This window comes from Meles meles, chromosome 4 (assembly GCF_922984935.1).
Source record: "Meles meles chromosome 4, mMelMel3.1 paternal haplotype, whole genome shotgun sequence".
Lineage (NCBI taxonomy): Eukaryota > Metazoa > Chordata > Mammalia > Carnivora > Mustelidae > Meles > Meles meles.
The window spans coordinates 93,288,033-93,314,166 of NC_060069.1; the positions used below are offsets into that span (position 1 = coordinate 93,288,033).

At 34.4% G+C, this 26,134-nt stretch overlaps 1 protein-coding gene across 4 annotated transcripts in view; it reads right to left on the reverse strand.

Annotated features, from left to right (window-relative positions):
* The window catches only part of LOC123939877 (U2 snRNP associated SURP domain containing), a 53,123-nt gene that overhangs the window by 15,391 nt on the left and 11,598 nt on the right, over nucleotides 1-26,134 (reverse strand). For 2 of the 4 annotated variants that reach the window (XM_046001879.1, XM_046001881.1), the window contains exons 4-21: nucleotides 24,325-24,423; nucleotides 20,105-20,219; nucleotides 19,516-19,649; nucleotides 16,919-16,986; nucleotides 16,238-16,332; nucleotides 16,119-16,154; nucleotides 15,944-16,026; nucleotides 14,570-14,735; nucleotides 14,172-14,383; nucleotides 13,196-13,239; nucleotides 9,997-10,101; nucleotides 8,820-8,886; nucleotides 8,582-8,745; nucleotides 7,005-7,167; nucleotides 6,524-6,603; nucleotides 5,537-5,624; nucleotides 4,433-4,555; nucleotides 436-592 (exon numbers count right to left, since the gene is read on the reverse strand). In XM_046001879.1, coding sequence (XP_045857835.1) covers nucleotides 436-592; nucleotides 4,433-4,555; nucleotides 5,537-5,624; nucleotides 6,524-6,603; nucleotides 7,005-7,167; nucleotides 8,582-8,745; nucleotides 8,820-8,886; nucleotides 9,997-10,101; nucleotides 13,196-13,239; nucleotides 14,172-14,383; nucleotides 14,570-14,735; nucleotides 15,944-16,026; nucleotides 16,119-16,154; nucleotides 16,238-16,332; nucleotides 16,919-16,986; nucleotides 19,516-19,649; nucleotides 20,105-20,219; nucleotides 24,325-24,423 — 1,999 coding nt within the window. Of the gene's footprint in view, nucleotides 1-435; nucleotides 593-4,432; nucleotides 4,556-5,536; nucleotides 5,625-6,523; nucleotides 6,604-7,004; nucleotides 7,168-8,581; nucleotides 8,746-8,819; nucleotides 8,887-9,996; nucleotides 10,102-13,195; nucleotides 13,240-14,171; nucleotides 14,384-14,569; nucleotides 14,736-15,943; nucleotides 16,027-16,118; nucleotides 16,155-16,237; nucleotides 16,333-16,918; nucleotides 16,987-19,515; nucleotides 19,650-20,104; nucleotides 20,220-24,324; nucleotides 24,424-26,134 lie in introns of those variants that run through there. The other 2 variants (XM_046001880.1, XM_046001883.1) reach the window with 2 other exon arrangements.

The window sequence follows — 26,134 nt, forward strand, 5'->3', positions numbered from 1 at the left end:
TGTTCAATCTTTTCATGTAGTTCAAAGGTACTAAGGACTGTGTACACTTCCTATTTCCAAAAATGATTTTAGGCATCTAGGAAAACTGAACCCATAAACTATGAATGAAAAGAGAACTGATGAAACAAGGAATCTGGGATGATAAATAAAACTGAGCACAAGATTTTGCCTACAGTTTTCCTGACAGTTAAGACAAAAAGAGAAACTTACTAATACTATATGATGTTGACTATCCCAACAAAAAGAAAATGTGACAAGAAAACTTTTTTTCTTGACAGGGTCAAATGTATTATTGGGTATTTGAATTTTGAAAAGCCAGAAATAAGAGACAGAAAAAAATTTAATAATGACAACTTAAACTTCATCGACATGTGTGGAAACTGAAGAGTTTTAGAATCCAACTTATTAGATCATCAGTTTGAAATCTGAACTTACAAGGCACTCCATCAAGATCATCATCAAGGCTCTTTATAGGGACCCCATCAAGATCATCAATGGGAGTAGCATCAATAGGAATTCCATCCACATCTTCCAGAGGTGCACCATCAAGCTCTTCCTCAATGGGGGCACCATCAAGGTCATCTGGTACATCCTACAGAAACATATACATTATTGTCACATTTTCCTTTGCTTACTAGTCATATTGCTATAAAATTAATTTGCAATATGAGGAAGTTGAGAGGCAACATGGGGGGCTTGGGGGTATGAAAAGAATAAATGAAACAAGATGGGATCGGGAGGGAGACAAACCATAACAGACTCTTGGTCTCACAAAACAAACTGAGGGTTGTGGTGGGGGGGTAGGGAGAGGGTGGTTGGGTTATGGACGCTGGGGAAGGTATGTGAGTGCTGTGAAGTGTGTAAACCTGGCGATTCACAGACCTGTACCCCTGGGGCTAATAATACATTATATGTTAATAAAAAATTTTTTTTAAAAAGATTAATTTGCAATCCAATACAAACCAACCAGCTGGATACCAACATTCCCAGGTACAAAGTGAGGATGTTTCTAGGATATGATTTATCCTCCTATCTGACAAAGAAGCAGTCATTCTTTCATTATTTATGAAATATCTATCAAGTGTTTACTGAAACCAGGTACACCATGTAAGGGACTGAGCATACAATGATGAGCAAAAATGAGTTTGTTCCCTTGGTCATTCCTATAATAGGGCTTACTAGAATAATTTTGGCGGGGGCGGGTGGGGAGAGGCAGGCATATATATAATCACAATATGCAAAGAACCACTATGGTGACTGCTACAACAAAGAAGTATATCATACTATTCAAGTGTGTGATAAGTATGTTTCACCTAAAGAGGTCTGAGAAGGCTCAAAGCAGTTATGCTTAACTGACATCGGAAGGATCTCAGATAAACAAGAGATGTTTCAGAGAGAGGGAGGAAAATTTACAAAGGTCTATGGTAGAAGGAAACATATATAAGAAACTGAAATGAGGACCATGTGCTTGGAACAGGGGGGCCAATTAGGAGGATCTTGTTGGAGTGAAAGTGAAAATACAATTGGATTAGGATGGTAGAATGAATATAAAGGATTCACGAAATACTGAGGACGTGAAAAGCCAACAGAATCACAATGAATAGAATCTGCTACCATTGTGGTACATCCCTTCATGTACATATTTATTTATATAGCTACTTTAATAAAATTAAATCGTGCTGTATACAATGCTCTACCACTTTTTTTCTACTAATACATTATCTATCTTTTCATGTCATTAAATAAAGCACCAGTCGTTAGAAATCAAAAAAATACAGGGAGACCAAATGGAAATTTAAAAAAAAAAAAAAGTCCAAAATCTTTAGGACATAGCAAAGGCAGTTTGAAGAGGGAAGTTTGTATCAATACAGGCCTACCTCAAAAAAACAAGAGTCTCAAATATACTATCTAATCTTACATGTGAAAGAACTGGAAAAAGAAAAACAAAGCCCAAAGCTAGTAGAAGGAATAATAAAGATGAGTAGAAATAAAATAGAAACAAAAAGAAAAATTGTAAAAATCAATTAAACCAAGTGCCAGTTCTTAGAAAAGATAAAACTGATAAACCTTTAGCTACTCATCTAGAAAAAAGAAAGGATTCAAATAAATAAAATCAGAAGTGAAGCAGAAGAAGTAACAACCAACACCAAAGAAATCAAAGCATTATAATCAAAGCATTATAATCAAAGCATTATAAAATGAAAAATCACCTGCCAACACCTGGACAACAGAGAAGAAATGGATAACTTCCTAGAAACATACAACCTTCCAAAACTGGAATCAGCAATCAAAAGCCTCCAAAGAAACAAAAGTCTAGGGCCAGGTGGCTTTCCAGGTGAATTTAATCTACAGATGCAAGGCAATCTCTATCAAAATACTAACAGCATTTTTCACAGAACTAGAATAATCCTAAAATTCGTATGGAACCATAAGACCTCAAATAGCTGCAGCAATATAAGAACAAGGTGGAGGTATCACAATCCCAGATTTCAAGATATACAAAGCTATAGTAATCAAATCAAGATGGTACTGGGGTGCCTGGGTTGCTCAGGCAGTTAAGCATCTGACTCTAGGTTTTAGTTCAGGTTGTGATTGTGGGACTGAGCCTGGCATCAGGCCCCATGCTCAGCAGGGAGTCTGTTTGTCCCTCTCCCTTTGCTCCTCCGCCTGCTCATGCTCTTTGCTCTCTAAAATAAAATCTTTAAACAAAAAGGAAGATGGTACTGGCACAAAAACAGATGCACAGATCAATAGAACAGGATAAATACCCAGAAATAAACCCACACCTATATGTTAATCAACCACAAAGGAGGCAAGAACATATAATGATGAAAAGACAGTCTTTTCAACAAATGAACCTGAGAAAACTGAATAGCTACAATGCTAAAACACAACAAAACAAAACAAAACAAAGCCGAAATACTTTCGTATTTGACAAAAGTCAACTCAAAATGGATTAAATACCTAAATTTAAGACCTGAAACCATGGAACACAGGCAGTAATCTCCGGGGCACAGGCCTTAGCAATGTATTTATGGATATGTCTCCCCAGGCAAGGGAAACAAAAGTGAAAATCAACTACGGGGACTATACCAAAACAAAGCTTTTGCACAGAAAAGGAAACTATCAACAAAACAAAGAGGCAAGCTACCAAAGGGAGATGATGTTTTGCAAATGATATACCCAATAAGGGGTTAATATCCAAAATATATAAAGAACTTATACAACTCAACACCAAAATAAAACAAATAATCTGATAAACAAATGGGTGAAAAACCTGAGCACACATTTTTTCAAAAGACAACAGAGACTGCCAACAGACACATGAAAGGAGACTTAAAATCACTAATTATCAGGGAAATGTATATCAAAACCACAAGATGTATCACCTCAAACCAGAAAGGCTAGTATCAGAAAGATAAGAAATAACAAGTGTTGGCAAGGATGTGGAGAAAAGAGAACCATCATGTACTGTTTGTTGGTGAGAATGTAAACTGATGCAACCACTGGGGAAGACAGTATGCAGATTCCTCAAAAAACTAAAAACAGAAATACTACATGGCCCGATAATTCCACTGGTGGGTATTTACCCAAATAAAACAAAAACTAATTCAAAAAAAATACATGCACCCTGATTTTTATTTCAGCATTTATAATAATAGCCAAGATATGAAGATAACCCAAGTGTCTACTGACAGATGAATGGATAAGATGTGATGTACACACACATACACAAATCGTTGTCATCAAAAAGAATGGATTCTTGCCATTTATGACAACAGAGATGGACCTAAAGGGTATATGCTAAATTAAATATATCAGAGAAAGACAGTATGATTTCACTTATATATGGAATCTAAAAACCAAAACAGACCGGAGGGGGGAAAAAAAAAAAACCCCCGACTCTTAAACAAAGAGAACTGGTAGTTGTCAGAAGGGAGCAAAATAGGTGAAGAGGATTAAGATGTACAAACTCCTGTTACAAAGCATATAAATCACAGAGATTTTTAAAAAACAGCATGAAGAACATAATCAACAATACTGTAGTAACACTGTATGGTAACTATACTTATCATGGTGAGCATCAAATAATGCACAGAACTGCTGAACTGCTGAATCAGTATGCTATACACCTGAAACTAATAAACACTGTACGTCAACTATACTTCAATTAAAAAAAAAAAAAAAATGCAGGTATTAGGGGAAAGAAACCCAGTCACCCAGTTTTCACATAAGGCCACAAAACAGAATTCCTGTTATACATCATTCCATCTCCCAGGCTCCAGCAATTCCAGCAACAAAAATCCACAAGTTAGTGATAAACAGTAGGTATTTTTTCATAAAGAAATGTTACATCCATAACACACCACACCCCCATAGCATCTCCAGAAATAAATTCTAAAATAATCACACAAAGACACTGAGTACATACCTCTGTTTCCTTTTCTTCAATAATATTTACAAGTCCTAAGAAAATATTTTGTAGTTTGATCAAAAATGGTTCTGGATAAATTGCCCAATCCTCCCATGCTCTGAAGCAGGTCATTACCCGTTGCTAAATAAATAGGAAAGAGACAACAAATTATTAATTAGGAAAACAAGTCTCAAACTTCATCTCATGAGAAGAGCCATGACAATTTGCTGAATTTTCCTTTAAACCAACATCCTTGATAGACAATAACTACCATATTTTTTAAAAATCACAATGTCACCTTCTAACTAAATGGGAATAAAATCAGAAATATAACGAGAAAGCAACAATAACTGTTTTGCTCCTGACCACCTAAGATCAATGTCCCCTACCACTAGTGGTACAAGAGGCCCCATCTGGGAATAATAACTTAGAAATTTATTAAAATTGGTACTAAGGTAGTTCTGACCCAAATTCTTTTATGGTTCAATGATGTACTTTCCTGATTCTGGCTAAGACTTTTTCTCTGTCCCATCCCTAAACTTTTCTACAAGCTCTGATTTATGGTCAAAATTTAAGGTCAAAAAGTTTTTTAAAGTTGTTGTTTAAATTCTCTAAATGGTGGGGTCATTAGGCATCTTCCCAGTCTAAAAATTTCCTTAATAGAATTCTTCCTCTCATGGAAGTAGTATCTATTTATTCCATTATATGCAAGGTACTTTGTTTAGCTTTTCTTAACGTTGGTCCCCAGCTAAGAGGTTATAAAAAGTAACTGAATGTATCTTCTAAACATGAATAACTAAAATTATGTTTCTACTCCAGCTTAATTATACATACCATTACAAAACAAGTGATGTTCTGAATGGTTTTTTTGTGAAAAAACTAGTATGTAAAACATTTAAATAAAAGACTTCAAACTAAAACACCCAACAAAATAACACTACATAACATATTTCAAACTTTCAGGCTTTTTGGTACTAAAGATGAAATGGCAGTAAATTTTAAAGCAATTTCTGAAAAATTCATGTTATGTCTTACACTTGTCCTATGTACTTTTCTAGCCCTCCAATATGCTTGCCAGCCCCTACCACGTTTCACACTAGAGAAAAAAAACAATAAACATACCTTAAAGTTTTCAGACTGTAAATGGCCTTGAATTGTACGATAGGTAGCATTGAGGTCTGAAAATATCTGACATAACTTTGTTTCAAAACTGAAATTCAAATAATACATATTTAACATAGAGTTTATTTTAAAACTCCTATCTACTTCAGCATGCTATCCAATGAAAACCTCTCCTGAACTTAAAAAAAGAAGTATAAATAAATTAATCACGTAATTCTTTAAAAATAAAGAACTAGGTACCTAAACTCTTAAAACTGTAACTGAACTCTTTATTCTGAGTTATTCTCTTGCAAAGAATTAGTTTCCTCGATTAACAAGAAACTACATTTTGAATACTTTATGCTACCTAAACTGATCTCTTTATGCTAGGAAAAGTGACTTGTCCAAGGCAAAAGAAAAAGAAAAAAAAAACCCTAATAACAGCTAAGGTTAGGATCCACATCTCCAAATTTCATTTCAGCTCTTAGAGGAAAGTTTCCCTGATTCATAAACACCAAAAACAAACTCTGAAGAAGAATTATATATTAATTACAATACAGCAACATAATTTCCTATTGACTAGGAAAATAATCACTGTGAACTACAAAATGATCAAAAGAGAACATAGATTCTATAAACAGTTTATATTCTATCTTTGGTCTCTTCCGTTATGCTTGCCATTATTTCTATTGTTTCAGTTTATTTACTACACAAGTGGCTAAATATGCAATAAAGTTTTTTAACCCTTATTTGTTGTAATTTATCAAGAAACTGGTATGAAAACTTTCTTTTTATTTAAACTTTATAAAACTTTTTATAAAACTTTCATTTAGCTTAAAGTGGTTTAATGAATGCAACCCAAGTTTTTAGAAAATTCTATTAAACTAAGAAGAAATACAAATTATTTCTTACACTGAAACTATCAATTAACCAAAAAAATCCTCTTCTCTGAATTCCTTACCCTTAATGTTTTATTTCAGGAATATCATCTTACACCGTTATACTTACAATTTTCTATAATATGAAGCATTGGCAACTTTGGCTGAAGAATTATACAAAACATCAGAAACCAAATATAATCTGGCAATCTAGAATACCAAAAGATAACATAAGAGATTAAAAATAAAAACCAGTAGCAAATAACGCACTAGAAAAAAATTTCCATATTGAAATTTTTTGCAATCAGTGGCATACAGCTAATGTTTAGCTATAATAATAACAGCTAATTACAAGAGTTAAGAAATTCAACATTACCAAAGCCACTACTTTGACTGGAATAAAATGTGTTTCAACCTGCTGATAACCTGTGTACTGATTAACATAACAAGTTTCCCCAGACAGGAGGAAAATGAGACTGCATGGGAAAGATCTCTTCAGTCAAGTTCTTCATGCAAAAACAAAATAAAAAAACACCAATTTCAATAAAAAAGAAGTCAACTGTTCTCTTTTACTTAAATAAATGTTCCAGAAAGAGAAATCATTCCCATACCTTTTTGGGGAGGGGTGTCTTTAAGATGGACAATGACTCAGTAATGCAATCCACTATTTCTTCGGCAGCTTCAGCATTATTAAGACAGAAAACCATTGCATCTCCAATATCATTTTTCCTTGGAGTTAACCCCCGCAGGATTTCTTCTAATTTGTCCCTCTGTCTGAATACAAATGTTTTTAACTTACAAATATTTACAGATAGAAACTTCAAATGTCATTATAGTTTCTGCTCACAAACTAATTTCTTTAAAATCCACTTGGATAAAATTCTGAAGACTAAATTGTGTGAAGTCTGATTTTCAAGAGTATTTGAGTGTCCTAGTCCTATTATCTCACTGTAATGGGGGATATCCCATTACAGTGAGGGCGGAGGGGAAGCCTTAATGGTTTTTACTCTCTTGAAGGAAGTCAGTTACTTTTTTTTTCTTTTATTTTATATTTTTGATTTTTTTTTTTTTTTTTTTACAAACCCTTGTGTCGAGGGCTGACTTTCAATAGATCGCAGCGAGGAAGCTGCTCTGCTATGTACGAAACCCCAACCCAGAAGCAGGTCGTCTACGAATGGTTTAGCACCAGGTTCCCCGTGAACGTGCGTTGCATGACAGGCGAGGTCCGTTACTTTAGCACTTCTGCATCAGATCAGAAACAGGCTACAGCCGGTGGTGGCAAACTTTGCAAAGAATCAGATAGTAAATATTTTAGGCTTTGCAGGTCATATTGACTCGTAGTTACTTGACTCCACTGCTATTAACACCAAAGCAGCCATAAACCACATATAAAAGGCAGTTGGGGGGGTTGGGGGGGGCACAAGAAGTGTAGAGCATGACTGTGATCCAATAAAACTACAAAAACAGGAGGCAGCCAGATTTAGCCTATAGACTGAGCTTGCAGACCTGGGCAAAAGTAATGATGAAAATACATCTTCAGAAGCAAATATGCTTCAAATATATATAGCTCTCCATTAGCAAAAGCTCTCACAAACAATGCACCAGTGCAACTAATACTAAAATTTAGACTACGAAGTGGAGTATATAATCCTATATACCATGATCTTTTAGTCAATTTCTCCCCATGAGTTATACAGAACGTCCTTTAAATATTTAATAGTTGTATCTGTTTCTGCTTCTTAAACCAGACTAACTTCACTGTACCCACACTGACTGAACACTAGTAAGTATGTTTGCATGGTGGCCAACTCTTGGGGAAAGACTCTGCACTTCACAAAGCCCCATGGTAATTTTTCCTCTTTAATGTTGCATTCAGGGAGGCTAGAATTCTAAAGGTCCCAAGATAATTTCTGTAAGAGTCACAAGTATTCTACTGCTAGAGAATCATTACTTAAGAGATTATCACTGTCTTTTATCTGCAGGAAGAGAGAGAGGACAATAGGACACATACTTACTCTTGCCAAGATGTTTAAAATAACTAAACACATGATGAGAAATGTATTTTAAAAACAGTCACAAGAAAAAACATTTTATTTTACAGTTAACATCTTAGTAATAAGATCACTAATTAACACAATTATTAAAGCAACATTTCTTAATATAGACAGGAAAAGAAAAAAATTCTTACTCTTCCTTAAGTGCTCCCTTTTTACTTGGCTCCTCTACAAAAGCTTCTGTTTCTTGCTCTTCTGACATCCCATGCAGGTATGGATTTAATGGTGGTGGCCTCCAAAAAGATCCATTTTTGAACATACGAAAATCTTCTGTCCGCCACTTAGTCGGAGAATCTCCCTAATAAATGTCCAGAATGTTATTAGGCAAAATACCTCAGAGTCAAAATTAACAAAGTAATTGATTCCACTTGCCTGCAGAATAGAATAAAGCTTCCACCTATAGTAAACATGAGCTGGTGTCTGGTTTTCAAATAAGAACCTAAAACAAAACAAACAAAAAAATGCATTCTTTAACAAGAAGGGTCTTCAAGTAAATATAAACAAATGAGAAATACTATTTGCCTACCTCATTTGAAATAAAACCAAAAGCAAAGATCACTGAAGAAAAATCCTCACCCACTGCCTTGCCATCAATCCTCTTCCTCACCCTAGCCCCTGCACTGCCTTTGTGACTGACATTAATTCTCAGAAGGTATGTATGCATCTTATTGAGTCTTACAATCAATTTTAATGAATGCTTATAAGTCAGATATTATGCCTGGCGAAAGATTTTCCCAAGATAGAAATTTCAAAAGCAGTGGTTTTTAAATGACTTAGTAGTGCTAAATCAATGTCTTAGACACCGTTATCTGTTCAGAAGATAACCAATTTTCTACAAAGCTCTATTGTTCTACTATGAATGAGTCAGTGAAAAACATGAAGAGTAAGTCTTCCTCCTAGAGACTGCTAAAAACAATGTTATTTAATTAGCCTAAATCAAAATCGGACAGAAAACTGACCCAAGTGCATCCTAATTACTAAAACTTCCTTCTCATTCCATTGCAAAAACAACTCTATCTTTTAGAACTTTATTCTCCAAAATATTTTCAGCTCCAAAAAATAAATAAAAAGTATTTCTTAAATGCAAACCTGAGGATAAAAAAACTGTATTTCTTAAATGCAAACCTGAGGATAAAAAAACTGTGGTAAATACATGTAATGGACTATTATTATTCAGCTTTAAAAGGTAAGGAAGTTCTGACACACTCTTCAACATGGACGAACCTTGAAGATATTATGTTAATTGAAATAAGCAAGTCTCAAAGTATTAAATGATTTCACTTATATGAGGTAACTACAGTAAACAAATTACAAGAGACAGAAAGTAGAATGGGGGCTACCAGAGGCTGGAAGACCCAGGGAATGGGGAGTTATTGTTCAAGGGGTACAATTTCAATTAAAGGAGATGAGAAAATTTCTGGAGATAGATAATGGTGGTGATTTTCACAAAAATGTGAATGCACTTGATGCCACTCAACTATACCTGTTAAAATGGCAAAAACGGTACATTTTCTATTATATGTATATTTTACAATAAAAAAATGCACACCTGAACATAGGATTGTTGATTTCTCTGTTCATAATCATAGCTTCAAACATTGGCCCTTCACGTACAACAAACTCTATCATTCGGTGTATCAGGGCGAGCAAATTCCTACAACAACAACACAGTTAAAGAAAATGGATTCAGACCTACCACTATATAAAACTATACTTGACTAAGTTACTATAATTGTGCAGAAAAAGATTATTCTGCTAATACAAAATTTTATACCTGGAGCATATGTTAATGCCTTGTGCATTAAGAGGGAGTGGGTCAACGGGGATAGGGTAGTGGAAGGGGAAGGGAAGATGAAGGGAGGGAGGGAAACCACAACACAGCTTCATAGCAATAAAGATTGTTTTCTAAATGCCACTTAATTTTATTTTCCAAATGCAAAACATTAAATTATGAATCACAACTAATTGGAAAGCTGCAAATATATAAAATGAGTAAACTTAGAGCTTACATGTTATCAAAGCCATCTAAAAACATACACACTATCTCAGTTTTAAAAGAAAATATTCCTAAACCAAGCACTTTTGTGGTGGTGTTGAAATGTTATATACAATACTATAATTTAGAAAAAATGCAAAACTATTTAACAAGTTTAAGGCCTGATTTAATAAAAAATCCATCCAACTCTTGTGCTTTTCTGGTACACATATAGCAGATGGAGTTTTTATTGAATCTGACCTTTAATGAGGCAACATCCCTTTGGATCACACTTCAAACTGGTTCACACAACTCATGACATGTATAATTCTGCCTGCGTACTATGACTCAATGAAGTAATCATATTGCCAAAGCCTTAAATGGAGTCCTCTTCCCAAAATACTCCAAAATAAAGGACATGGTGAGAGCCTCTCCCATTTTTCATAACAATTACTTTCCAATATTTAAGCCAAGAAGAAACCTGTAACTTTTTAGTACAGTCAATTTATTGGTTGGGCTCATAGAAGATCTTTATTTTTAAAATCTAGGTCCTAAAATCATGTGATTTTAAACACTATTTTAGATACTAATTACAACATCAAGCAAAAATGACTCAGCTTAATATAAGCTGCTTTTGATTTCTCACTTCACCAGTCCCCCAGCATATAGACTAGGCAAATAGTAATTGGGAAAAGCAAAAGGATATTGGCTCTTGGTACAAGGCACACACTAAATTACACCTTTAGCATTCCCAGCTTCAATTAAGTTCATGTAATTGCTAGAATATAAATAAATATATAGTTATAGAATAAGACATTGTTTTGGCTCTATAATGCCCTGCTTCAGAGTACATAAACAATAAAATAATTTATTTCATGGTCATAGTAGTTATTTTCTCCCATTTCAAACAAACCTACTTAAATGGACACTAAAATCTCTATATAGTGAAAAAAATTAATTTTTTTGACCTTCTCTAGGTCAAAAAAATTATATGAAAGTTTAAATCTTTAATATAGGGGAAACTATATATTTAAAACTATTAATTCAACCTCAAACTGTTAAAACAAAAAACCAAAAGCAACACTCAATTTTATATCTAAAAATTACTTTTCCTTCACAGAAGTACTAATTATTCTGCAAATATGCAGTTCTTGTTACCAAATGACAATGTATTCTGAGCATCCATATAGTTAATGATACTATTTTGAGGGAAGGGAGATAAAGGTAAGTTATGATTCAGTTCCAAAATTCCCACTGGTATGTGTCAAATTAAAGTGAAGGGAAATTTTATATAAATATCATAATATATAAAATCAATTACTGGAGAACAAATACTATCATCCAGAAACTTGTATGAATTAAGTCAAATGCAACTTGACTTGAATATTATAAATTAAAAATGGTTTAGCAAGTTTAAAACAAAGGATTCACTGTAATGGTGAGTTAAGACTTTTCAACAAAATGTATACTCAAAATTTAGTTTAGAAATAAGCTGAGCCACATGTAAAGCTACGATGGAATATGCTTTTTGAATACTACAAAAATACTTTCCTGTGAATGCTTTATCAGTGGAAAAATAACCCACTATAGTTTTAAACAGGCTTGTAACTGATAAAATGTATTTTTAGAAATTTTAAAGTTTTTCATGTGATTATTTAAAATCAAAATCTGACAATTAGTTGTTGCTAACCTGAATTCAAGATTATTAAAAGAATTGTAATCACAATTTTTTCCTAAAGATTGTGTATTTAACATCATTCTTAAAAGGGTGACTTTTCTACCAGAATGAAACAGTGTAGTACAAAAAGATGATATATTTTAAAGTGCATTATTTTATTTTAAAATGGCAATTATCTTACTCTGGGCAACAATAACCAAAAAAAAAAAAAAAAAAGGAAAACCAAAAAATTGTCTCTCAGTTATAATAAAACCACATTTATTGGAGTCGATCGTACCAATGTCTGGTCAAAAACTGTATACTTTCCCAATCCATCCCATGATGTTTTCCTGGTCCCCCGCTGCCGCAGACAGTTCAGCTGGTGTTGCTCACCAAGGCCAATGTCAAAGAGAATTTGGTATTCTTTTGTGTTCATTTATTATTCAACCAGTGTTGTGTTCCTGTGTTTGGGAAAAGGCTTAGCTTGACTGAGCAAGAGCATACCTAGAGCATGAATTCTTCTGCTTCATCATTATGTTGAAAAAGAAAAAAAAAAAAGGAAAATAAAAGAATTCCAAATACCTTTTGTTACCATGAAAAAAAATTTCTAGCCATGTTCAATGTTCATAAGGATAATAGGAATTCCTAATCAATTAGAAAAAAAAACAAAGCTATGCCCTTCAGTAAGGAGAACTCAAACTAAGGTTGCATATTAAACACAGATCATTCAGGAACCAAGACACACACACCAAAAAAAAAAAAAAAAAAAATTGGGTCAAATTGCAACATTACATACAATTTAAGATACATTTAAAACACCTATTTTTCCCAGCACAATAGTCTAATATTATTAGACTAACAACTCCAGATTAAATCTATCAAACACATTCTAACTACTAAAGCTATAAAATCACCTACTTTGGTAACAATAAAAACAAAAAGATAATGACATAAAATTGCAATATACTAGAGTTAGTCAAATATCCCCCCCAAAAAGTACTGGGAAGGAACCATTGCTCAGTCAAGATATTACCTTTTCCTCAACACCATTTTTTTTTAATTCAGAAGGGGATATTGTCTATATTTAGATCAGTAATAATAAAGAAAAACATGTACCTTTCTGTTGGGATAACCACTTTGACTATGGCTTGCGACAGAGTCTGTATATGAAGTCACATCAGATAATAAACATAGAATATGTGAGTATTGTTAACAAGTAACAAGCAAAAATATACATAATGCATTGAAAACACTACACATCTAATCACAAGTTTTGCAGGCAATCACTGCATTTGAAGTAATTATACACTAAGCAATTACATAAATGCAAATGGATGTGTTCAGTGAACAATAAATGTTCACCAAATGCAAAGAATCAGAACATTCCTGCCAGAATGCACATCAATGCACTGAAATAGGTACTACACTGAGAATTATCAGATAAAGATTTTAATTTGTGAAATAATTAACTGTTTGCCTCTGACCATACAGTTTGCTACTTTGTTCCCAAGCCTTTAAAACCAGCCCTGTCATTTTAAGTGTAATTATTTCATAACAGAACCAACAGATTCTTATAAACTTGAAATTAAGTTGGTTTTGTGTTTAATAAAAAGAAAATACTCACCCTTTGCTTTTACTAGAGTAGTTAACTGCTTTTTAAAAAAACCACATATGCTCTCAAATACTCTAATACCTCGGATCTTGAGAACTAAGTTAGCTAGCAGCCATCCAAACAGTTTAACTATTTAGGTCTTTCTAAATGAAAAGTCACTTAACCAAATACAAAGTAACACTTTCTCAGAACAAAGTAAATTTAGATACTGCACTTAAGCAAACCTGGATACAATAGTGGACAAAGAGAAAAAAAACTTAAGTGGTCAAAAAAGGAATGGTAGCCACAAATAAAAATATGACCTAGTATTTCAATACAGGGTTTCCATGGGCTAAGGCAGGGAACACATCTACTTATTTCTTTAAGAGTTGTCAAACAGAATTACACACACACTTTTCTATAAAATTATTGAAAAGAAATACTACCACAGATTTAGTATTTACAAATTAGATGCGGCCCTATGTACATTTTTTAAATTACCTTCTCAAAATCCTCCTTGTTTTTAGGTGGCGGTAGCATTGGAGCATTGGGGTTTTTTAACCTCTCTCTAGGCTGCGCATTAAAAGGCAGTCCTGATGGAGGTGGAGGAAGCGTATGTTCCATCATAGAAGGCGGAATGTATATTGGATGTGGAGGAATAGGCACAGCTTTACCCCAACCTAACTTCATTTCAAATGACATAATCATCTTTCCTGCAAAAAAGAAAAGAAAGGTCACCCTGGTAATTCTCAAAAGAAAATAAAAGACTTCTGTTAATGTGAATTAATTTCCATGTTTAACCTTTCCATTTTTGGTCCATTTTTGCCCTAGAGTTGTTACACTTTTCAGAACCAGAAAAAAAGCCTGAATTCTATAGTAGACAACAGAAACTTTCTTACCATTTAAATTTTTTAAAGCTCTTTCAGCATCTCTTCTATTCATAAAAGCCACAAAGCCACAATTTCTCTCTCTTGCTCTTTCTTCATCAGTTCTAGGCCACATAATTTTCACACTGGCTAATGGTCCAAATCTTCCAAATTCTTGACAAAGCATTTCTTCATTCATCTATTTCAAGACATAAAAAAGAATAAATGAATACATAAATAAAAATAAAAGGCATAAGAGTTGTTTTGATAGGCAGAAAAAAAGGGGGAAATCTATGCAACAGAAAGCAAATTTTTACAAAATGAAGAGTGAGATATATTAATGCTACAATTTTCCATTCAAGTACTAGGACCCTATATAGGTAAAAACCTTGCCCTCAGGGGACATTCACAAATATTTTCATAATAGAAACACAAGTGTTCAGGGTGAAGAGGCTGGGTGGCAAAAGAAAAAGTACCCCTCTACAGCCCCTCCTGCTCCTTCTGAGATCCTGCATCTAAAATAAGCTGTTCTTCACCAGTGGTTTGTTTCAGTCAGCTCTGATTATCCCAATTAAGGCAAAGAGAAAGTATATGTTGCTGATGAAAGAAAAAAAAAAAAAGCACCTAATCACTTTTTCCCCCCCAGCACCCAATGTAATTAAGAAGAGAGAAAAGAGAAAGCAGTAAATACCCAATGAGGTCCAAAACATATATAACTATGGGTGCCTGGGTAAAGCAGTGGTTGGGCATCTGCCTTCAGCCTCAGGTCATGATCCCAGGGTCCTGGGATGGAGTCCTATGTCGGACTTCTTGCTCACCAGGGAGTCTGCTTCTCCCTCGGCCTCTGACCCTCCCCACTGCATGTGTGCACGTGTATGCGTGCACACATACTCTCTCTCAAATCTTTGGGGGAAAAAAAACATAATTTTTAAAAAGAGCATACTATGTATAACCACCACCATTTTCCCCATAACACAAGTAACACTGAAGTAAGGAAAAGAATTCAAATATAAAAGACAGAAGTACAAATTACTAGTTTGCTACGATGAAGAGAAAAGAGAAAAAGGACGTCCATTAAGGAAGCAAGCTATGCATAAGAGGGTAGTCTCAAAAGAACACTGTCCACCACTGGTCACATCCTGATTTGATACATAAAATCAGTATACAGTAAGACATTTCAAATTCAGATAGTCTAGTTACAGAAAGGGGAGATAAGCCCTTAAGAATTGTACCAAGACAATACCAGTCCACACCAGTAAGGCTCACTTTTGTAGACTTCAGTAGCCTTTAGGTTTCACCGAACTTGCTTACTTCAGATTCTTGACTTTATTTTTTACTGACAAAGTAGTTTTCTTCCGTAATTATAAAGAATATGAGCCAACATTCATCTAACTTTTTTAATATTACCTGTGGATTAATGTTTCCAAGATATAAATTAGTAGTGCTTGGATCTCCTACATCATGTGAGCCAGGTGCATAATCATCAAGAACTAGGACAAAGAGGGATTAAAAAAAATTATAACCTGCAAAATACAAGGTTTGGACAATTTCTATTAATTAAAAAAGCAAAAAACTGTATTACCACCAGATGATCTATTTCTTCTTGAAGGCGCATCCACTTTAAAAGAGGGAAAAGCAAACAAGTCTTAGTTTTTAGAATAGTTAATCACAAATATAAACATTAAAATAAATGCCACTTACTAGAACGACGCTGACCATCAGAATCTGACTGAGGTGGCTCAAATCGGCTTAACCTGCCTTTTGTTTTATGTCTCTCATCACGCTCTTCCTGAATTCTGTTGAAAACATTTATAATCACTAATAATGAGGCAAAAGTTATTCATGCCCATTTATTAAGAATACAACTTATCCAGGTACTGTCCATATAACTTGAAATACTTTTGAGTAATTAAATGCCCGTACCAATAACCAAGATGAAAGAGTCCCTCAGCTATTAACAGTCATAAGCAAATTTCTGGTATGTCATGCAAGCATTAGAATATAAAGCTCACTTCTAAGGTGAGAAGAAAATTCAACAATAAAACATTAAAACAAACTGAATTTGTCCTTTCTTGGTCAAGTCTGCTCACTCCTCACCGCCATCTCAGTAACCGCATTGTTCCACTGCAAACAGGACTCCGGACATTAGATAAATCAATTGAATTGCATCCATATTATGCTACCAACCTAGATGCTGGATGAAATGCTAATTATTTTCAAACATACCCTAAAAAAAGAAATCACTATAATTTCTAAAACAACCTCATCATAGATTAAGGCCTTTAGTGATAACTAACTGGTACTCTACATTCTTCATACCTGCATCTCTAAGTATCAGCTCAATATACCTATGACAGCCATTCTCCACACTATAAAACTTACTGTTTCAATTCTTCTTTGAAGAGTTCCAAATTGCTTTTTTTCTTTTCTTTCTCCCCTTTCTTCAGTGGCTATGAAGGATATGACAAGTTATACTTCAAACAAAACATGGTCAAACAAAACTAATGGTTCAATAATCAGATCATTTTAAATAATTTTTGAGTACCAATTATGTTCCAATTATTGAAATTAAAAAGAATGTCTCTGTTCTCACTGTACTTCCTTTTCTCTTCAATTAAGAAATTAACAATTCGGGGTGCCTGGGTGGCTCAGTGGGTTAAAGCCTCTGCCTTCAGCCCAGGTCATGATCCCAGGGTCCTGGGATCAAGCCCCATATCGGGCTCTCTGCTCAGCAGGGAGCCTGCTTCCCCCACTCTCTCTCTACCTGCCTCCCTGCCTACTTGTGATCTCTGTCTGTCAAATATATAAATAAAATCTTTAAAAAAAAAAAGAAATTACCAATTCGATTATTAAGGCAACTAAAGAAAATGACAACCAGTAGTCTTAAAGGAGCCACAAACTTTATCTCCCAAACGCCTGTGATACTTAGGCCTCAATATTGTTAGAGGGAGCAAAACTAAAGAACATAAAGTAACAACTGCCAAGTGACTGCCATGAGCAACCATCGGAAATACACACTTCTTCAAAACAGTCACCTTAGAAGGACCATGAAATATTAAAATAATCAGTAACATCTTGGAATGCCTCTTTTAAAACTGGTTTTGAGATCCGTTTCTTAGAAGTGCCAAAATAATTGAATAGGGAAAAACAGCAAAATTTTTTTTCCCCAGAAACAGTGTGAGAACAATTGAATATCCACATGCAAGAAAAACTGAAGTTGGAACCCTTCTCCACACTACACACAAAAATTAACTCAAATGATTCACACACTTAAATTTAAGCACGAAAACTATAAAACTCTAAGAGAAAAACATAGGAATAACTCTTCATGACTTTGAAAGGGGCAATGGTTTCTTAGATATGACATCAAAAGCACACCTGACATAAGAAAAAAACTGATAAACTCAACTTCATCACAATTAAAAACTTTTGTGTTTCAAAAGATACTATCAATAAAGGACAAAGACAACTCACAGAATGGGAGAAAACATGTGCAAATCATATAGCTGATAAGAGACTTGACTCTAGAAGTATAAAATGCAACAGAAAAGACAACAAATAGCCCAACTAAAAAATGGGCCAAGGATCTGAAAGACATTTCTTCACAGAAGACTACAAATGGATGATAAACACATTAAAAAAATGTCTGACATCATTAGGGAACTACAAATCAAGACCACAATTAGGTACAAATTCATACCCACTAAGATGACTAAAATTTTAAAAACACACAATTTTAACAAGTGTTGGTAAAGACATGTAAAAATTAGAACCCTCATAACGATGCTAACGGGACTGTAAAATGGTACAGCTAATTTGGAAATGAGTTTTGGCAGTTTCTCAAAAGGTTCAACAAATAGTCGACCATTTGACCCAGCAATTCCACTTCTAGGTATATGTAAGAGAACTGAACACATACGTCCACAAAAAAGGCCTACGCACAAATGTTTACAGCAACATTACTCATAATGGCTAAAAAGTGGAGACAACCCAAATGTCAAGTGATAAATGGATAAACAGTATGTGCTATACCCATAAAACAGAGTATTATTCGTCTATGAAAAAGAATGAAGTACTACTATATGCTAGAATACAGATGAACCTTGAAATATTATGCTAAGAAGTCAGAAACAGAAGGCCACATGTTATATGATTCCATCTGCATGAAATGTCCCAAATATGCAAATTCAAACAGACAAAAAGTAGATAAGTGGTTGTCAGAGGTAAGGGATAACTAAAAATAGTTGTAACGTTTCTTTCTGGGATAATAAAAACATTCTGAAATTAGAGATTAGTGATTGTTGCACAACTGTGAATACAACTGAAAAAATAATTGTACTTTAAGAGTAAATTTTATGGTATGTGAATTACATCCCAATAAAACTGCTTTTTTCCACTACTTTCAGAGCTATTTTAAGTCACAAAAGAAAAGTCAGTCTCACCATTCAGTGTAATCATATTTCTTCACCAAATGTGGCTCCAAATGACATGACTCACATCTACCTTCTAACCCCCCATGAAAAATCCCCACCATTTTCTAACACTGACAATATTTAAAAGAAAGTACCATTAGTTGACACTAATTCCAAAACTGTTCTAGGCAAAAGATACATTGGAATACATGTAGTCTTCCAAGATAACTGCCACTACACATGCTGATTTTATTTAAATACCTCAGTTCAGAACTGCTTAAAAAGACAATCCCATTACATTTATACCTAAAATATAATCAACCTCTTACTTATTATGACTAAAATACCAGAGGTTCACTGCTCAAAGAACATGAAAAGAATACTGTCTACATGCTGTACTCTAACTTACTATCAATTCTCTAGGAAGATTAAACACCAAAACTCAATATCTACTCCCAAAATAATTAAAAACAAGAAACCAAAGTCCTGCTTACAGTGGATGTACTGAAATATCATTGGCAGTATCATCTCTGAACATAAAAAGTCACTTATCTGGGTATGACTTACAGGTTTTTTGGTTTCTATCACAAGAAGAGACGGTGGTCTTTCATTGGATGACTGATTTGGAGGATTTTTTTGATCTGCAAATCTTGAAGAGGGCTTATAAATTTTACCTCTTTTTTCATCTGTTTCATGTTCTTCTGAAATTTAAAATAGTTAAGTTTCAAGACTAATTTTCAAAAATAATTTCATATTATTTATTTTTAAAAATAAACAGAAATTAGTAAAATGCTTTAAGCACTAAGATATATCACTACTGACAAAATACGAAGTTAAATTCATATTACCACCTTAACTCTCAAAAATACTAATTTAATCATTTTATAATAAAACTGAAATATATTAAAATTTTTGCAAAGTGTTTTGCTGTATTCAACAATGAAAGGTACTATCTTTAAAACTTATCTCGCTCCAATTTCTCATTAATATACATCTGGCCACTTATCCTACTAATTAATAATTAGTTCAACACTAGAGGGTGCTGATAGAAAGGAAATGTGAAATTCAAAAGACAACAAGCATCTTTCACAATTACCTACAGTCATTCTACTAAGACATTTTGGATTTGCTCAAGGACTATGACAGTCACACTAACCTTTAGCTGCATTAACAACACCTCCACGCACAAATGTCTTCACTTTATTACCATCACTTCCTTCAAAAGCGGCAAGAAATTCCTCATAAATCTCAGCAGCTGCCTTTTCATCTTCCTAAAAACAGATGAAAATATTAATACCACTTCGTATGAAAAATATTATTGTAAACAGGGCAAAACTCATTAAGGAATAAATAAACAAAATCTTTCCCTTCACTGGGAAAAGCAGGTTAGGCAGTCCTAACAGGTAATATCTAATCCTTAGCAGATGTTAGATACTAATTAACCTTGAAACTAAGAGAGACTTTGATCCTCTATTGGCAATTTGTGGAACTAGAAAAGGACCCACTAAGTAAATTTGTTTAGAGACATCAAGAGTCAAACTATAGGACAACTATGTAAAATATATTACTCTTTTAAGGTTTTTGACGTTTCCAAAGCATGATGATTTAATTCAGTGATACTAAAGACTTCCTTCACAAACCAAAGACATGAATATCAGAAGTTGAAGCAGCAACGCCACAGTTGGCATTAGGAAAAAAGCTCCAAAGAACCTTAACAATTTCAATTATAACTCTTCACAATGTCCCCAAAACATGTACGCATAAAAGGCCAATGGAACAGACAGAAAATAGAGACGTAAATCCAGTAACACTTGGAAATTTAGTATTCAATAAAAGAAGCACCTCAAATCAATGGAGAATAGATCGACTTTTCAATGAATGATGTTGGGATAACTATTTGAAAAAAAGATTAAAATGAACCAATTCTTCACATCACATACCAAGAGAAACTGCAAATGAATCAAACTTAATTTTTTTAACCTGAAATTCTTTAAGGGACGCCTGGGGCTCAATCGGTTAAGCATCTAGCTGCCTTTGGCTGGGGTCATGACCAAGAGTCCTGGGATCGAGTCCCACATCAGGCTCCTTGCTCAGCTAGGAGCCTGCTTCTCCCTCTGCCTGCCATTCTCCCTGCCTGTGCTCGCTCTCTTTCTTGCTCTCTCTCTGACAAATAAATAAATAAAAATCTTTAAAAAAAGAAACTACTGAAGTATTAAAAAACACATGAGGAAATTCCTTTATAAGCTGGGAGTAAGAAAAACACTGAAAACTAGAAATCATAAGGGAAGATTGATAAATATGATTACATAACAATAAACAGTTTCTGCATGGAAAAAACACCAGAAGCAAATAAAAAGACAACTGACTAGGAAAAAACACTGCACCTTGTGTCATACATAGACAAAGTGTTAATATACTTAATATACAAAGTTTCTTTAAAAAACAGAGTACTATTAAATTCTAGAAAGATTGGTTTACATAATTTTTTTTTATAAACATATAATGTATTTTTATCCCCAGGGGTACAGGTCTGTGAATCACCAGGTTTACACACTTCACAGCACTCGCCATAGCACATACCCTCCCCAATGTCCATAACCCCACTCCCCCCTCCCCCTAGCAACCCTCAGTTTGTTTTGTGAGATTAAGAGTCACTTATGGTTTGTCTCCCTCCCAACTCCATCTTGTTTCATTTATTCTTCTCTTACCCCCCAACCCCCATGTTGCATTTCCACATCCTCATATCAGGGCAATCATATGATAGTTGTCTTTCTCCGATTGACTTATTTCACTAAGCATGATACGCTCTAGTTCCATCCACGTCATCGCAAATGGCAAGATTTCATTTCTTTTGATGGCTGCGTAGTATTCCATTGTGTATATATATACCACATCTTCTTTACCCATTCATCTGTTGATGGACATCTAAGTTCTTTCCATAGTTTGGCTATTGTAGACATTGCTGCTATAAACATTGGGGGGCACATGCCCCTTCGGATCACTACGTTTGTATCTTTAGGGAAAATACCCAGTAGTGCAATTGCTGGGTCATAGGGTAGTTCTATTTTCAACATTTTGAGGAACCTCCATGCTGTTTTCCAGAGTGGTTGCACCAGCTTGCATTCCCACCAACAGTGGAGGAGGGTTCCCCTTTCTCCGCATCCTCGCCAGCATCTGTCATTTCCTGACTTGTTAATTTTAGCCATTCTGACTGGTGTGAGGTGATATCTCATTGTGGTTTTGATTTGTATTTCCCTGATGCTGAGTGATGTGGAGCACTTTTTCATGTGTCTGTTGGCCATCTGGATGTCTTCTTTGCAGAAATGCCTGTTCATGTCATCTGCCCATTTCTTGACTGGATTGTCTGTTCTTTGGGTGTTGAGTTTGCTAAGTTCCTTATAGATTTTGGACACTAGCCCTTTATCTGATACGTCATTTGTAAATATCTTCTCCCATTCTGTCAGCTGTCTTTTGGTTTTGTTAACTGTTTCCTTTGCTGTGCAAAAGCTTTTGATCTTGATGAAATCCCAATAGTTCATTTTTGCCCTTGCTTCCCTTGCCTTTGGCGATGTTCCTAAGATGATGTTGCTGCGGCTGAGGTTCAAGAGGTTGCTGCCTGTGTTCTCCTCAAGGATTTTGAGGGATTCCTTTCTCACATTGAGGTCCTTCATCCATTTTGAGTCTATTTTCCTGTGTGGTGTAAGGAAATGGTCCAATTTCATTTTTCTGCATGTGGCTGTCCAATTTTCCCAGCACCATTTATTGAAGAGGCTGTCTTTTTTCCATTGGACATTCTTTCCTGCTTTGTCGAAGATTAGTTGACCATAGAGTTGAGGGTCTATTTCTGGGCTCTCTATTCTGTTCCATTGATCTATGTGCCTGTTTTTGTGCCAGTACCATGCTGTCTTGATGATGACAGCTTTGTAATAGAGCTTGAAGTCCGGAATTGTGATGCCACGAACTTTGGCTTTCTTTTTCAATATTCCTTTGGCTATTCGAGGTCTTTTCTGGTTCCATATAAATTTTAGGATTATTTGTTCCATTTCTTTGAAAAAAATGGGTGGGATTTTGATAGGGATTGCATTAAATGTGTAGACTGCTTTAAGTAGCTTAGACATTTTCACAATATTTGTTCTTCCAATCCATGAGCATGGGACATTTTTCCGTTTCTTTGTGTCTTCCTCAATTTCTTTCATGAGTACTTTATAGTTTTCTGCGTATAGATTCTTAGCCTCTTTGGTTAGGTTTATTCCTAGGTATCTTATAGTTTTGTGTGCAATTGTAAATGGGATTGACTCCTTAATTTCTCTTTCTTCTGTCTTCTTGTTGGTATAGAGAAATGCAACTGATTTCTGTGCATTGATTTAAAGATTGGTTTACATAAAAGGAGACAGCTCACAGAAACAAACACAAAAGCTGCTCAACCTTACTTACAAAAGAAATGCAAATTTAAAACTGCACTGAGATACCATTTTTCACTGAGCAGACTGCCAAAACTTCAAAAACATCCTCTGTGGCAAGGCTATAGGGAAACAACCTCTCATACATTACTGAGAAAGATGCAAAATGTCCCTGCCCTTATAGAGAGCAATTTGACAATATCCAATGGAGCTACAGTTATGCATTTACCATTCAACCCTGTAATCTCACTTACAGGAATATATCCCAAAGACAAATTAGCAAAAAAAAAAAAAAAAAACCCATGTGCATAACACTATCCATTAACAACACTATCTGTAATGGCAAAAGACCAAAACAAAAATGCCCTTAAGAGAATTTTAGTGAAAAATTACTGTCTACACAGCTATTTAAAAACACAAGGAATATTTCATTATACCTGCAGTAATCTCTGAGATACAATGTTAAGTGTAAAAAGCAAGATGGAGAAAAGTACAGTGGATATAGCATATTATTGATCACCTAAGAAAGAGGAGTGCAGTATCTATTTACACACATTTACTTATACAAAAAGAACAGACCAGAAAAGAGCCAAATCTTAGACAGAAGAGACAGCGGAAGGGACAGGGATACAAACTGGACTCCTCAAAATGTACCTTGTGTTTTGACTTAGTGTTGGGAGCTGAGAATACCCTGGTCAAGAACCTTTGAAAATGGGCACCTGGGTAGCTCAGTGGGTTAAGCCTCTGGCTTCCGCTCAGGTCATGATCTCAGGGTCCTGGGATTGAGCCCCGCATCGGTCTCTCTGCTCAACGGGGAGCCTGCTTACCCCCTCTCTCTGCCTACTTGTAATCTCTCTTTCAAATAAATAAATTAAATCTCTAAAAAAAAAAAAAAAGAACAAAAGCCATTTCTCTACTGTCCATGCAGTACAGAACACATTTCCAAAGACAACTGAAAATACAATTTAAACATTACCTTTTTCTTTAATTCTTCTTGCTCCTTCTTACTTAAAGTTCGCTTAGCCGTACTCATTTTTCCAATACTGAAGGCTTTAAGTTTGTTTTCTAGAAGAGGCTATGAAAAGAAATAAAAAGCATACCTTTACATACACATTCTTAATACTATCTATTAATACTTAATAACTATTATACTTAATACTATCTATTAACTGGTACAGCTCAAATGATAACCAAGTCTTCAGCGTAGATGACTTTTAAAAAGAAATTTCACTGTAAAGCAGAAAAACTGAGGCTACTCTTAAGCATCAAGTGCCTACCTTGGGCTTGATTCTAAATACTCCTTAAAGAATGTCTTCATTTGCTAGCTGAAGGCCGATAACATACAAAAACCATTATCTTTATAAAAAAGGTTAAAAAGCAGAGAGAGAGATGCCAAGGTTTAGAACTCATTCAACCAACTTGCCAGCAGCAAGAATAAAAGCACTTGAGAAAAAGTACAGATGGTTCTGGGCAAAAGAAGCAGTGATGGAAAACAGACATTCAAATAGCATTTATTTCCAAGTTCAGTAGCAGGAATCTAAATGCCATCTATAACCTCCATTTCAGGTACCACAAATCACATCACTTCCTTCAATAATTCAGTAAATTAACTCTTCATCAACAATACTGATGTTTATGAACATAATAGTAATATTTCAGGTTTCAGCAGAAGTAAAATCATCCATAGATCTTTAGTTGTTCAGTTATTCATTTAAATGTTAGATTTTGATTCATAAACTTGAGAGTAATGTCTATTAGATAAACCCTAAAATATTAATCTGTAGTTGAAATCCAAAGGTTTTGCTCTTGCCTACCAAAAAAAGAAGGTAACCAAATAAAAATCAGGTTTTATCAGTCCCCTGCTTTTTAAATAGGCTTGCCCCTGAGAGAAGCAGAACAGAAGACTAACACTGCTACAAATTATTTTAAAGAAAATTATTTTGAAAAAATAAAAGTTTATAACCCAAAATGAGGTTTCACGAATAGATTCAAAGTAAAATTTTTCTCCAAAGTAGAAAGAAAAATGTTTATCATTCAGCATCTTTAAGCAAATGGTAATATTACATATAAATTCAATGAAAAACATAGTTTTACAAAACAAAATCAGAAGGGCTCAAATTTTATTTATCTATATTCTAAGAGGTAAACTTACACACCAAAGAGAAAAATGGTTAAGGAAATTATGGAATGTCTACATAAAGAAATGTAATCATCCATTAAAAAGTTTCAAAGAATTTTTGCTAAAATTAAAAAAATTAGAACTGAAAAGAGTATTTTTTTTTTTTAAAGAGTATTTGAAAATGTATTCCTGGGGTGCCTTTGTGGCTCAGTGGGTTGGGTCTCTGCCTCCGGCTCGGGTCATAGTCTCAGGATCCTGGGATCGAGCCCTGCATCGGACTCTCTGCTCAGCAGGGAGCCTGATTCTCCCTCTGCCTCTCTCCATCTGCCTCTATGCCTACTTGTGATCTCTGTCAAATAAATAAATAAAATCTTTTAAAAATAAATAAATAAATAAAATGTATTCCTGTAAAATGGATCTCAGCAAAGTAAAAATATATTTATGCTTAGAATATTAAACCATAAAAATAAAGTGCTATCAATGTTAATACTGGCTGGTGATAACTGCCTTCTTTATATTTCCAAATTTAATTTTTATTAATTTATTAATTCCCCAAATTTAATCACAACAAGAACAAGTATATGAAAAAGAAAAAAGACTAAAAGAGCATGAGAACCCTTTGCAGATACACGTAGTAAAGAAGCTTCTTCCCTGGGTTCTCATACTG